The sequence below is a fragment of the Neovison vison genome, chromosome 1, assembly GCF_020171115.1.
Source record: "Neovison vison isolate M4711 chromosome 1, ASM_NN_V1, whole genome shotgun sequence".
Classification (NCBI taxonomy): Eukaryota; Metazoa; Chordata; class Mammalia; order Carnivora; family Mustelidae; genus Neogale; species Neogale vison.
In genome coordinates this window covers 223,716,277-223,731,209 of record NC_058091.1, presented here as the reverse complement: position 1 = coordinate 223,731,209, position 14,933 = coordinate 223,716,277, and the positions used below count along the sequence as shown (strand labels likewise).

The following is a 14,933-nucleotide window of genomic DNA, read 5'->3' as shown; positions in this document are numbered from 1 at the left end:
TATGACCAGTGTGTTTCTTAACCAGTAGTGGAATATGCCTATTATGTAAGTCATTTTCTCTCTGATTTTAGTAGTCGTTCTCTAAAAAATCATGCTCTAAAAAATAATTTAGCAGTCATTCTCTAAAAATCCTGCCAGACGTCAATATATTTTTTGTTAACCTTATATATACAGGAAATATATACATATGTATATGAACTACTTGGTGCCTGGTGGCTCACTGTTTTAAGCATCTTCCTTCAGCTCAGGTCATGATCCCAGGGTCCTGGGACTGAGCCCCAAGTCTGGCTACCATCTCAGTGGGGAGTCTGCTTCTCCTTCTCCTCTGCCCCACCCCTGCTCATGCTCTCTCTCCCTCTCTCAAATCAATAATTAAAATCCTAAAAAAATAAAAATACTCCAATTTCTTTTAATAGTTCTGATTTTTTTACTGCTGTCATCATTACAAAAGAGTAAGACTGACTTCTTTCTTTTTCTTTCCTTCTTTCCTTCCATCCTTTCTTCCTTCATTCCTCCTTCTTCATGGAATCATTGCTTTACAAGAGCTAATGTCTGTTTTGGCTGTACATTAAAGAGGAATCCTATCTCATCAGCAGAAAATAGACTCCCACCGACATGTTTATCTGTTGACGTACTGCTTCCTAGCCAGTCTAAAGCAGACCTGAGGGGTATAGATACTTCATTATTATATAACATAATAGCAACATCCACTCTGCTGAGTTAACATGGTATTGAGAGTTGAGGTTGACATCAACCCTTACTATAGTATAGTTTCATTAGCTTTTTCTTAAAAAGTTAAAAATATTATTCCCTCTGAGATGGTTTGAATTGGCTAAATCAGTTTAGTGTTTTATTTTCTAATTTAGTATGCATTACTCATGTCACATTTTTACCAATTTTAAATCCTTTGGTGCTAATTTTTAAGAAATTCATAAATAATAGATAAGAGACCTGCAAATTCTTTGGCCATATTTCTTTCTTTTTCACTAGCAGATAAATTTTACCTTTTAAGGAATTATGAACTAAATATTTTCTTTTATGCCAGAACTTTACTTTTACACATTCTTTAACAGGAAACACAATAAAACATGAGCATTCTAATAATGTGAAAGTTGAGAAAACTGGCTTGGTATCACTAGGTACTGTTATGGACTGAATTGTCTTCCCTCTCTCCCCATATTGTTGAAGCCCTAACCCCTAATGTAATTTTATTTGCTTTATATTAAGAGCAGTTTTAGCTTTATAAAAAAAAATTTTGAGCAGAAAGAAAGCTCCCATGCATTCCTCTCCCCCTGTACAGTTTCTCCTATTAACATCTACTATTAATGTGAAACACTTGTTAGGAGTAATGAAAGGATATTGATGTATTATTTTTAAAGTCCATTGTTTACAGTAGGGTTTGCTCTTCATGTTATATATGGTTCTGTAGGTTTTAGCACACATATAACATCATGTATCCACTATTCTAGTATTCCAAACTGTAGCTTCACTGCCCTAAAATTCCCCTGTGTTCCACCTATTCATCTCTACCTCTCTCTGCCCCAATTTTAGATAATAATATATAAAGATGATGAAACTGCTGGAAATCACTGATTTAAAACTGTCTCTTTTTTGTACTATTATGATACAAAATTAGAATACAAAGTTCTATGCATGAAACATGAAAGTGTATTTTTTTGTCGTTGTCTCCTGTTAGATTTGAAGTTGGTATGGAAAAGTAGCACATTGTGAACTATAATGTTTATGTGAGAAGCCTTAACATTAGCTTTTTCTATCTTAACCCATTGCAGCTTGTTCAGGGTTTGAATTACAAAAGTCTCCTTTAGCGTTTAACCAGTTCTTTGGTGGTGAAAGGGGCTTGGACTGTCTCCATGTATGAACTGATTTTTGGCACATTGGTTTTATAATGAGAGGCCAGCAGGGGCACATTGTTACATTTTCTGCATTCTCCAGTTTTCCCTGGCAATGGGTAATCCCCTTCTAAGCAGAGGTAGGAAAACATCTCTGATTCCTTGTCTCATTCCCGTTGGAATTCCTTGACTTCCATCTATCATAAAAACTGACCTCAAAACCAGAACTAAATGATGAAAGTTACCACTATAGACATTGCTCCATATTGAGCATTCTTTACCCACTTTTCTCAAAATAGAGGCAACCATGGGATTTTATGATAGGGGAGAGGGCAACAAAGACTGACTTTGAAGTTGCTGCAAGTTTTTAAAGTAATTTTTATATTGAAAGTTATTACATAGAGAAGAGGAAATGGATCGCAAGTGTACAGCCTGATGAATTTTCAAAGTGAGTACATGTACCCATAAATAAGTACTTAGACTGAGAAATCAATTCTAAAGGAGAATTAGTATATTACTAGCACTGCATTACCTTATTTTTAAATGTAACATTGTGTCCTAGAAGATTTCTTTCAGTAGCACACTATGTCCTTCAAATAAGGAAAACAGTGTGGGAAAGTATTTCCCATGATTTTTATTCTTACCATGTAAACTGGTAAGAAATGTACTGGAAGGGGGTGGGAGGTGTCTTTCTGCTCATTAATAATATTGGAAGTATTGAATGTAAATCAGAAAGCTGAATTTAGGGGTGCCTGGGTAGCTCATATGTTAAGGGTCTGACTCTTGATTTGGGCTCAGGTCATGATCTCAGAGTCATGAGATCAAGCCCTGGGGTCAGGCTCGATGCTCAGTGTAGAGTCAATTTAGGATTCTCTCTCTCCCTCTTCCTTTGCCCCTCCCCTGCCCACAAGCTCATGCTCTCTTTCTCTGTCTTTAAAATAAATAAAATCTTTTTTAAAAAGTTGAATTTTAACAGCTTAAGGCAAATACATATACCAGTATATAAAAGTTTTATATACAGTACCAAGTACATGAAAGTGATGTAGTTGAGCTGAAAATCAATAGAATGAGCAGTGTGGTAATGGAACTGAGAAATTGTGTGTGTGTGTGTGTGATAGAAATGTTTATCCATACATGTTTGCTCCTCAGTATCATGGAACAAACTTGCTAACCACTGTGATTTAGGTAGTCCTAAGAAGTTGGAAATATCTGCAGCCCAAAAAAGAAAAAATGATGTCATGTATTAGAACAGAAATTTAGTTTCTTTTCACTTATTAACTCTTTTCAGTCCTTGAGCCTTTTCCTTACTTTCCTTCAATTCTGTTAGCTAATAGTTCTGCTGTGAAGTTGAATAATATGGTGAATAGTGAGCAAAATTGTCTTCTTGATTTTCAGGGGATGCTTTTAAAGTTTTGTGATCAAATATAATAATTACTGAAGTTTTCAATAAATTCCTACCTTGTCAAGTTAGGTAAACTTCCTTCTGTGTCTACAGTGCTAAATATTTCATTTTTTAATGATGAGTAAGTGTGGAATTTCACAAGTTTTATTTTGCATCTTGTATGGTGGTTGTGTGTTTTTTCCTTTGAATCTTTTAGTTTGTTGAATATATTGTATAGATTTCTTTTCCATTGTATACATTCCTTGAATTTCTGAAAATAATCTTATTTGGTCATAAAACTTTGTTTTATTAATTGTTGGGTTCTCTTGGCTAGTATCTTATTTAGGCTTCTAGCATCCATGTTCACAAATAAATTGGTATACAATTTTCTTATATTCATTTTGTTTTATGTATCCTTGTCTACTTGGTATGTCAAAGTTGTATTATATTTTTGGAGCTAGTTTTTCTTTTATATAAGTTATATCATTACATAAGTTATAAAGACTACCCGTTTCTTTCTTTTAATAAATTTTTTTATTAACATATGATGTATTATTAGCCCCAGGGGTACAGGTCTGTGAATTGCCAAGTTTACACACTTAACAGCACTCACCATAGCACATACCCTCCCCAGTGTCCATAACCCAACCACCCTCTGCATATCCCCCTTCCAACAGCAACCCTCAGTTTGTTTTCTGAGATTAAGTCTCTTATGCTTTGTCTCCCTCCCAATCCCATCTTGTTTCATTTTTTCTTTCCCTATCCCCAAACCTCGAATCCTGCCTCTCAAATTCCTCATATGAGGGAGATCATATGATAATTGTCTTTCTCTGATTAACTTATTTTGCTCCGCATAATACCCTCTAGTTCCATCCACATCATTGCAAATGGAAAGATTACATTTCTTTTGATGTCTGCGTAATATTCCATTGTATATAGATACCACCTCTTCTTAATCCATTCATCTGTTGATGGACATGTAGGTACTTTCCATAGTTTGGCTATTGTGGACATTGCTGCTAGGAACATTTGGGTGCACATGCCCCTTTGTATCCTTACATTTGTATCTTTAGGGTAAATACCCAGTAGTGCAACTGCTGGGTTGTAAGGTAGCCCTATTTTCAACTTTTTGAGGAACCTCCATGCTGTTTTCCAGAGTGGTTGCACCAGCTTGCATTCCTACCAACAGTGTAGGAGGGTTCCCCTTTCTCCGCATCCTCGTCAGCATCTGTTATTTCCTGACTTGTTAATTTTAGCCATTCTGACTGGTGTGAGGTGGTATCTCATTGTGGTTTTGATTCGTATTTCCCTGAAGCCGAGTGATGTGGAGCACTTTTTCTTTTTATTTATTTATTTGAGAGAGAGACAGTGAGAGAGAGCATGAACGAGGAGAAGGTCAGAGAGAGAAGCAGGCTCCCCATGGAGCTGGGAACCCGATGCGGGACTTGATCCCGGGACTTCAGGATCATGACCTGAGCCGAAGGCAGTCGTCCAACCAACTGAGCCACCCAGGCGTCCCGTGGAGCACTTTTTCATGTGTCTGTTGGCCATCTGGATGTCTTCTTTGCCGAAATGTCTGTTTGTGTCCTCTGCCCATTTCTTGATTGGATTATTTGTTCTTTGGGTGTTGAGTTTAATGAGTTCTTAATAGATTTTGAATACTGGCCCATTATCTGATATGTCATTTGTGAATATCTTCTCCCATTCTGTCAGTTGTCCTTTGGTTTTGTTAACTGTTTCCTTTGCTGTGCAAAAGCTTTTGATCTTGGGATGCCTGGGTGGCTTGGTTGGTTAAGCAGCTGCCTTCGGCTCAGGTCATGATCCTAGCGTCCTGGGATCAAGTCCCACCTTGGGCTCCTTGCTCCACAGGGAGCCTGCTTCTTCCTCTGACTCTGCCTGCCACTCTGTCTGCTTGTGCTTGCTCTTGCTCTCTCTCTCTGACAAATAAATAAATAAAATCTTAAAAAAAAAAAAAAAAGCTTTTGATCTTGATGAAGTCCCAGTAGTTCATTTTTGCCCTTGCTTCCCTTGCCTTTGGCAATGTTTGTAAGAAGAAGTTGCTGTGGCTGAGGTAGAAGAGGTTGTTGCCTCTGTTCTCCTCAAGGATTTTGATGTATTCCTTTCTCACATTGAGGTCTTTATCCATTTTGAGTCTATTTTTGTGTGTGGTGTAAGGAATGGTCCAGTTTCATTCTTCTGCATGTGGCTGTCCAATTTTCCCAGCACCATTTGTTGAAGAGGCTGTCTTTTTTCCATTGGATGTCCTTTTCCTGCTTTGTTGAAGATTAGTTGACCATAGAGTTGAGGGTCTATTTCTGGGCTCTCTATTCTGTTCCATTGATCTATGTGTCTGTTTTTGTGCCAGTACTGTCTTGATGATGATAGCTTTGTAATAGACCTTGAAGTCTGGAATTGTGATGCCACCAACTTTGGCTTTATTTTTCAGCATTCCTCTGGCTATTTGGGGTCTTTTCTTGTTCCATATAAATTTTAGGATTATTTGTTCCATTTCTTTGAAAAAAATGGATGGAATTTTGATAGCGATTGCATGAAATGTGTAGATTGCTTTAGGTAGCATAGACATTTTCACAATATTTGTTCCTCCAATTCATGAGCATGGAACACTTTTCCATTCCTTTGTGTCTTCCTCAATTTCTTTTATGAGCACTTTATAGTTTTCTGAGTACTGATTCTTAGCCTCTTTGGTTAGGTTTATTCCTAGGTATCTTATGCTTTTGGGTGCAATTACACCCATTTGTAAATGGGATTGATTCTTTAATTTCTCTTTCTTCTGTCTTGCTGTTGTTGTATAGAAGTGCAGCTGATACCTGTGCATTGATTTTATATCCTGACACTACTGAATTCCTGTATGAGTCTAGCAGTTTTGATGTTTTGGGTCTTTTGGGTTTTCCACATAAAGTATCATATCATCTGCAAAGAGTGTTAGTTTGACTTCTTCTTCGCTGATTCAGATGCCTTTAATTTCTTTTTGTTGTCTGATTGCTGAGGTTATGACTTCTAGTACTATGTTAAATAGAGTGGTGATAGTGGACATCCCTGCCGTGTTCCTGACCTTAAGGGAAAAGCTCTCAGTTTTTTCCCCATTGAGAATGATATTTGCTGTGGATTTTTCATAGATGGCTTTGATGATACTGAGGTATGTAACCTCTATCCCTACACTTTGAAGAGTTTTGATCAAGAAAGGATGCTGTACTTTGTCAAATGCTTTTTCAGCATCTACTGAGAATATCATATGGTTCTTATTCTTTCTTATATTAATGTATCACATTGATTGGTTTGCAGATGTTGAACCAACCTTGAAGCCCAGGAATAAATCCCACTTGGTTGTGATGAATAATCCTTTTAATGTACTGTTTGATCCTATTGGCTAGTATTATGATGAGATATTTTGCATCTGTTTTCATCAAAGATATTGGTCTGTAATTCTCCTTTTTGATGGAGTCTTTGTCTGGTTTGGGGATCAAGGTAATGCTGGCCTCCTAAAATGAGTTGGGAAGTTTTTCTTCCATTTCTATTTTTTTTGGAACAGTTTCAGGAGAATAGGTATTAATTCTTCTTGAAATGTTTGGTAGAATTCCTCTGGGAAGCCTGTCTGGCCCTTGGCCCTTGTTTGTTGGTAGATTTTTGATGACTACTTCAATCTCCTAACTGGTTATGGGTCTGTTCAGGTTTTCTATTTCTTCCTGTTTCAGTTTTGGTAGTTTATATGTCTCTAGGAATGCATCCATTTCTTCCACATTGTCAAATTTGCTGTGTATAATTGCTCATAATATGTTCTGATAATTGTTTGTATTTCTTTGGTGTTGGTTGTTGTCTCTCCTCTTTCATTCATGGTTTTATTGATTTGGGCCCTTTCTCTTTTCTTTTTGAAAAGTCTGGTCAGAGTTTATCAATTTTATTAATTCTTTCAAAGAACCAGCTCCTAGGTTCATTGATTTGTTCTACTGTTCTTTTGGTTTCTATTTCATTGATTTCTGCTCTGATCTTTGTTATTTCTCTTCTCCTGCTGGGTTTAGGCTTGCTTTGCTGTTCTTTCTCTAGCTCCTTTAGGTGTAGGGTTAGGTTGTGTATTTGAGACCTTTCTTGTTTCTTGAGAAAGGCTTGTTTTACTATATACTTTCCTCTCAGGACCACCTTTGCTGTGTCCCACAGATTTTGAACAGTTGTGTTTTCATTTTCATTTGTTTCCCTGAATTTTTTCAATTCTTCTTTAATTTCCTGGTTGACCCATTCATTCTTTAGTCAGATGCTCTTTAGCCACCACGTATTTGAGTTCTTTCCGTCTTTCCTCTTTTGATTGAGTTCTAACTTCAGAATATTGTGGTCTGAAAATATGCAGGGAATGATCCCAGTCTTTTGGTTTCAGTCGAGGCTTGATATGTGACCCAGGATGTGATCTATTCTGGAGAATGTTCCATGTGCATTAGAGAAGAATGTTATTCTGTTGCTTCGGGATGAAATGTTCTGAATATATCTGTGATGTCCAACTGGTCCAGTGTGTCAATTAAGGCCTTTACTTCCTTGTTGATCTTTTGCTTAGATCTGTCCATTTCAGTGAGGGGGGTGTTAAAGTCCCCTACTATTTTGTATTATTGTCAATTTCTTTCTTTGATTTTGTTATTAATTGGTTATATAGTTGGCTGCTCCCATGTTAGGGGCATAGATACTTGAAATTGTTAGATCTGCTTGTTGGACAAATCCTTTGAGTATGATATAGTGTCTTCCTCATCCCTTATTTAGTCTTCGGCTTAAAATCTAGTTTATCTAATATAAGGATTGCCACACCAGCTTTCTTTTTATGTCAATTAGCATGGTAAATTGTTTAACCCCCCATTTTAAATCTGGAGGTGTCTTTGGATTTAAAATGAATTTCATGTAGACAGCATATCGATTGGTCTTATGTTTTTATCCATTCTGATACCCTGTGTCTTTTGATTGGGGCATTTAGCCCATTTACATTCAGGGTAACTATTAAAGATTTGAATTTAGTGCCATTGTATTGCCTGCAAGGTGACTGTTACTGTATGTTGTCTCTATTCCTTTCTGGTCTACTACTTTTAGGCTCTCTCTCTGCTTAGAGGACCCCTTTCAGTATTTCCTGTAGGGCTGTTTTGGTCTTTGCAGAGTCTTTTAGTTTCTGTTTGTCCTGGAAGCTTTTAATCTCTCCTTCTGTTTTCATTGACAGCCTAGCTGGATATAGTATTCTTGGCTGCATATTTTTCTCATTTAGTGCTCTGAATATATCATGCCAGTTCTTTCTGGCCTGCCTGGTCTCTGTGGACAAGTCTGCTGCCAATCTAATATTTCTCTCATTGTATGTTACAGACTTCTTGTCCCGAGCTGCTTTCAGGATTTTCTCTTTGTCACTAAGACTTGTAAGTTTTCATATTAGATGACGGGGTGTGGACCTATTTTTATTGATTTTGTGGGGGGTTCTCTGTGCCTCCGGATTTTGATGCTTGTTTTCTTTGCCATATTAGGGAAATTCTTTACTATAATTTGCTCCAATATACCTTCTGCCCCTCTCTCTTTCTTCTTCTGGAATCCCAATTATTCTAATGTTGTTTCATCTTATGGTATCACTTATCCCTTGAATTCTCCCCTCATGGTCCAGTAGTTGTTTGTCTCTCTTTTGCCCAGCTTCTTCATTCTCCATCATTTGGTCTGTTATATCACTAATTCTCTCTTCTGCCTCATTTATCCTAGCAGTAAGAGCCTTCATTTTTTTATTGCACCTCATTAATAGCTTTTTTATTTCAACTTTGTTAGATTTTAGTTCTTTTTTTTCTCCAGAAAGGTATTTTATTTCTCCACCCTAGTATCTTCCATACCTTTTTCAAGCCCAGCTAGCACCTTGAGAATTGTCATTCTGAACTCTAGTTGTGACATATTCCAGTGTCTGTATTGATTAGGTCCCTAGCTGTCAATAGTACCTCTTGTTGTGTTTTTTTGTGGTGAATTTTCTGCCTTGTCATTTTATCCAGATAAGACTATTTGAATGAGAGAATAAAATACTAAAAGGTGCCAAAGACCCCAGAGAAATGTACACTAGCCAAATCAGAAGAGACCCCCAAACTGGGGCCAAAGAAAAGGTTTAAAAAGAAATTTATATATATGTTTGTATGTACATGTGTGTGTGTGTGTGTGTATTATATATATATATTTGATATAGATATAGGACTGGTGAATAGAACAGAGCCACCCACTTGATTTTGGGTGTGTTTTGGTCTCTTAGAAAAAACTATATCCCAAAATTTTAAAGAAAGAAAGACTTATATATATACAAAAATAAGGATGAACATGGTGAAGGGATAGAATGTGCCTGTAATGATGAAAATTTTAAAAAATTCTGAAAAGAACTTGATAAGATAATTTGGTTGGAAAAAGAAAAGGAAAAAAAAGAGAGAATGTGCTCAAGTTGAAGACTAGAACAAAGCCATGTGCTAGATTTAAGGTGTAAATTTATATTTAGGGTGTATTTTGATCTATTAGAAGAAATTGTATCTCAAAGTTTTTTTAGAAAAGAAAAAACCTATGTGTATACAAAAATCAGGTTAAATACAATGAGGGATAGAATATGACTGTAATAATGAAGGTTTAAAAAGATTTTTTTAGAGAGGTATTGTTAAGATAAACTAGTTGAAAACATTTAAAGAGGAAAGAAGAAAAGTTAAAAATAGAATAAGAAACATAAAATTTTAAAAAATTTAATTTTACTGTATAAGACTAAATGATCATGGAGGAAAAGCCATGAATTCTATGTGTTGCTTTCCTGAGCTCTGGAGTTCCACAGTTCTCATTGATCAGTGAACTTGGTCTTGGCTGGATATTCTTTCTGATCTTCTGGGAAGGGGCCTGTTACAGTGATTCTCAAATGTCTTTGCCTGAGGCAGAATTGCACCGCCCTTTCCAGGGACCTGGCTAAGAGATCTGGTTGGGTTCACTCTCGGGAGCTTTTGTTCCCTGAATGCTTTCCATAGAGCTCTGGAGGACGGGAGTGAAAATGGCAGTAAGAGCTGAGAGCTTGGTGCTCCACTCCTCAGTGTGTCCTCAGAGAAAATAGGTCAGTCACTCCTGTCTCCCTGGTATCTGACCACATTCCAAGCTCACCTTGCCTGTGACTGAGAACAGCCCCCTTTGGAGTCTCCAAACCCAGCCAATTCCTGCTCCATGCTGCTCCTCCTGGGGGAGGAACGTGAGTCTCCCCAGATCTGCCACTTGTGGGGTCCCTGCTCAGAGAGGGGTGGCCCAGCTGTGCCACGGATCACAGTTTAAGGTAACCCCGAGCTGAGAGCTCACTCTTTGGCTCTGTCTCTGTAGTTGGCTTCCCTGCTTCAATACCTGGGAGCTCTGCCACACTCAGACACCCCCAATCTTTCTGTGACCCTGTGGGACCTGAGACCACACTGTCCCTGTGAGGGCTCCACCCTGCTTAGCCTCTCGAGCAATGTCCTTCAGTGGAGCACACTTCTAAAAATTCTGATTTTGTGTTCTGCTGCTCCCCTGCTTGCCGGGAACCAGCCCCTCCTCCCACAGTCTATCTTCCTGTCACTTCGGATGCACTTCTCCGCATGTTCTACCTTTCAGAAAGTAGTCGATTTTCTGTTCCTAGAATCGCTGCTCTTCTTCTCTTCGATCTCCTGTTGAGTTTGTAGGTGTTTGGAATGGTTTGATAACTATCTAGCTGAACTCCTGTAACCTGATGTCATTTCAGTCTGCTACTTCTCCACCATCTTGCCTACCTCCTCCATTGTTGATTCTGATAGGACCTCTTCTTAGAGTCCCTACTCTTGGCTGAGAACTATTTGTGGTTAAAAGGGAGATGGGGACATAAGATACTAAGAGAAGAAAGGAGTGCCAAATAGAGAGGGTTTCAACAATGAAGAAAGGCACATCAAGCAGGAGGAGATAAGACATTTGCAAATTAAGATGTTCTTGAGATTATTGAGGACATAATTTAAATGAGATGAGCTCTGATGATATCTGTGGAGACAGAACTGGAATTAGCTACCTGAAGGTCAGAGCTAGATGGGCTGCAAGAGGGGCATGCTGTGCCCTCCTATACAGGATTCCTTAAATCCTTAAATGTGGTTAGGGTTCCTCAGTTTTCCCTCTTCTATAGTCCTTATAGCTGTTGCAATTTAGTTAATAGTTTGTGTAATACATCTCTGTCTTCAACCTGACCATACTTTAAAAAGTTATCCAGGATTACCTCGGGTAAACTTTTTAAAGTGCCCACTCCTAACTCACTCCCCACCTCCAAATAAGTTAAAATTTCTAGGAGTGGGGCCTAAGTATCATTTTTTAAAACTTTCCAAGCACCTCTAAGACAGAAAATAAGTGTTACTCAGCCTATTGCCCCCTGGAGTTTGACTCACTGTATGGCATTTGGTTAGCTGTCAGTTAATGTTGAATGAACGAATGAAAGATGAAGGAGCTAAAAAATGAGGAAATGTGGCCAGGGAAGTTAGTCCCTTGTGGATAGCAGAGTAGACATTTCCTTTCTTTCTAATAAATGGTTACCAGACAAGTTAATAAATATACTCCACCTATTTGGGGATCATTATTAGTGTGAAACTCTTCTGCCCAAATGGTCTAATTTCCATTATTTATATAAAATCTCAGGTGTAAAAGTAGACTACAAAATTGGTAGGGCTCTTCTATAAGTCTTTTTGTTTCACTGAATACAATATACAAGAGAAAGTACTGCATTCAGGTTAAGGGATTTTGCCATCAATTTAAAGTAAGTACTTCCAATTTTCACATAACTAACTGCAACTCAATAAATTCTATTGTATTTCAAATTTAATGCTGTGGGTATTTAAAACTTCCTATTTAGAAGAATATTTGTGGTTCTTTGTTAGGACTCATTTAAAACCACTGCATTAACTTATTTAATTGACCCTTTAGCAGTTGCCTTTTATGACTTTTAGTGAGAGAAAGATGGAAATAAAAAGACACAAAATATTCTGCAAAAGTAAAATAAGCTGGTAATCACTAACAAAATGCATCATCATCATAATTAAATGGAATTTTCTTTTTTTTAAAAGATTTTATTTATTTATTTGACAGAGGGGGTGGGGAGATCACAAGTAGGCAGAGAGGTAGGCGGAGGGGGGGGGAGCAGACTCCCTGCTGAGCAGAGAGCCCGATGCGGGGCTCAATCCCAGAAACCTGAGATCATGACCCGAGCCGAAGGCAGAGGCTTAACCCACTGAGCCACACAGGCACCCCATTAAATGGAATTTTCAATCCAGGACATAGTTTATAGAGTCTTGCTAAGCTAAGACCTGGTTACTAGTAGGTACCTCATTAAATGATAATTCTCTTTCTTCTGATCCACGTGTAACTAATGTGGTAAGAGTTTAGAAAATCACATTTAATCTGACACAGTTCCAACTTTTAAAAATGTGTTAATGTTTCCACAGATGAAAAGAAGCAAAGAATTGATAACGCAAAATCATAATCAAGAAGACATAAGTATTCTTCGTTGTTGGAAATGTAGAAAATGTATAGCAAATTCTGATTGTTTGATGAATTATCTTGAGAATCAAGTTCTTAAGGTAAGTACTGTGAACTCCAGTCTTCAAACACTTTGCTAGTATCTGAATGCTGTGGGCACACCCACAGGTGCACACCTATCCCTTTAACACTTGTCTTAGATTCTTTTACTTTATTTTGCTTTACCATTGAAAACATTTCAAAGTGGTATTCACAAGCCATCTCATTTTCCATGGCTAAAATTAACTGTACATTTAGCTGCTGACATGAACATGCCCTCAAAGTTTGAAGTGCAGTATCATAGATGTAAGTTGAAGATAATGGTTAGTGTTTTTCATATCCCCACCATGAATGAGCCTTAGTCACAATTAAGTTCAAGATCCTAGTAAGAAGTGGAAAACCTATTTTTATATATATTTATAAATACATATATATTTGTGTGCATGTATAGAGGTGTAGATCTATATATGTATGTGTGTATGTGTGTTTGTGTGTATAGTTAGTATTCAATATGGACCTAGAAGAGCAACTTCATGTGTAATTTGAAGGTCAATAGGAAAATCTAAGTAATATTTAAAAGCTCTTAATTAGACATCCTGGGGAAAATAAGTGGCTTTTAAACAATAAAAATAAAATCCCTCAACTGCTCTAAGAGCATTAGGGAAGAGGCAGTATGAAAGAAGTACAACTCGACAGTAATTCATAGACTGTAGGGAGTTCTTCTTTCAATACAGTGACTATAATCAGCTGTCATTGTTTGTTTGCCCTTCTTTGAGAGACACTCAGGTTTTGGTTCTTGTTAGTTTGTGGGTTTTTTGTTTTGTTTTGTTTTTCGCCTCAACCATATGTAATCATGATTATTTCCTCACCACTCTAACAAAGTAGCCGGCTAGAATGGATAATAGTAGCTAATTTTGTTTGCATACTTACTACATATCAGATACTTCATAAAAATGGACAAAAAATTTTAATGGGGTGGGGGAACTTATGCTAAGAGTAATTTGTTGGGTATTATTTACACAGAGTAAAAAAAAAAAATGAAGTCTACAATTTGATAAAATTTTTCACTCCTTTCTGCTGTGAATCAGATCAATATATAAATTCCCATCACTCCAGAAGGTTGTCTTGCCCTTTTCCAGCCAGTTCCCTCCTCTCCCTCTCATAGGACAATCACTATACTAATGTCTATCACCGTACACTAGTTTTGCCAGTTCTCCACCTTCATTCACATGGAAACATACAGCATGTCATTTGTACCTGACTTATTTTGGTTAGCAAATGTTTTAGAGATTCATTTATGTTTTGTATTTGTAGTTTTTTTTGGTTTTTGTTGCTTTTTTTTACGGAGTAGAATGCCATTTATCATTTATGTATATATAATTTATCAATTTTTTTTCTTGTTAGATATCTGAATTTCTAGTTTTGGGTTATGAATAAAACTACTATCAATATTCTTGTAAAAGATTTTCTGTGTTTCCATTTTATTTTTTCTGAGGGCCCACAGAGTAGGTATTTTTTTTTTAACTCTGTCTACTGGTATAACATTGCTATGTCAGGCATTGTTTCTAAATGCTTTAAAATATTAATTCACTTTATAAGCATGCTCGTCTCAACTGCAATCCTAAAAGGCAGTAATGAGACCTTCTCATGCCTGCCTTTTTCTGTCACACAGAATCGAAATTAGGGAGCTTTCCAGGATTCTGTTGGGAAGTCAGTCACAGTCACCTTCATTCATATTCCAACCTGCATCTTCCTAAACTTCATGGTCAGTATTCCTTCCTGGCCATCAGAGCAGGTGTATTTTAATGTCTTTAAAAGCTGGCTACCAGTTTTCCAAAGTGAATGTAAATTTCATTTGCTCTACATCTTTGTCAGCCCTTTTTCAGACTTTGTAATTTTAGCTGTTCTGGTAGATGTATACTGGTATATCATTATAGTTTTAATTTGCATTTCCCTACTGATTAATGATGTCAAGTACCTTTTTATGTGCTTGTTGGTTAGGCATTGTTCTAAATGTCTTATGTTATTCCCTATATGGTAAGAATAGATTGTCTTGAGGAAGATAATCTCTACTTCATAGATAAAGAAACTGAGGTACAGACAGTTAAATAATTTGCTCCAGATCATACTTTTCCTAAGCAATGCAGCTAGAGTTGGACCTGACACTGAAGGTCCAGAAC

General features: G+C 37.1%; 1 protein-coding gene across 1 annotated transcript in view; it reads left to right on the top strand.

Moving 5' to 3' along the window:
* Positions 1 to 14,933, top strand: part of RNF180 (ring finger protein 180) — a 194,824-nt gene that overhangs the window by 17,210 nt on the left and 162,681 nt on the right. Inside the window, exon 2 of the mRNA XM_044223994.1 lies at positions 12,681 to 12,815. Coding sequence (XP_044079929.1) covers positions 12,681 to 12,815 — 135 coding nt within the window. The remainder of the gene's footprint in view (positions 1 to 12,680; positions 12,816 to 14,933) is intronic.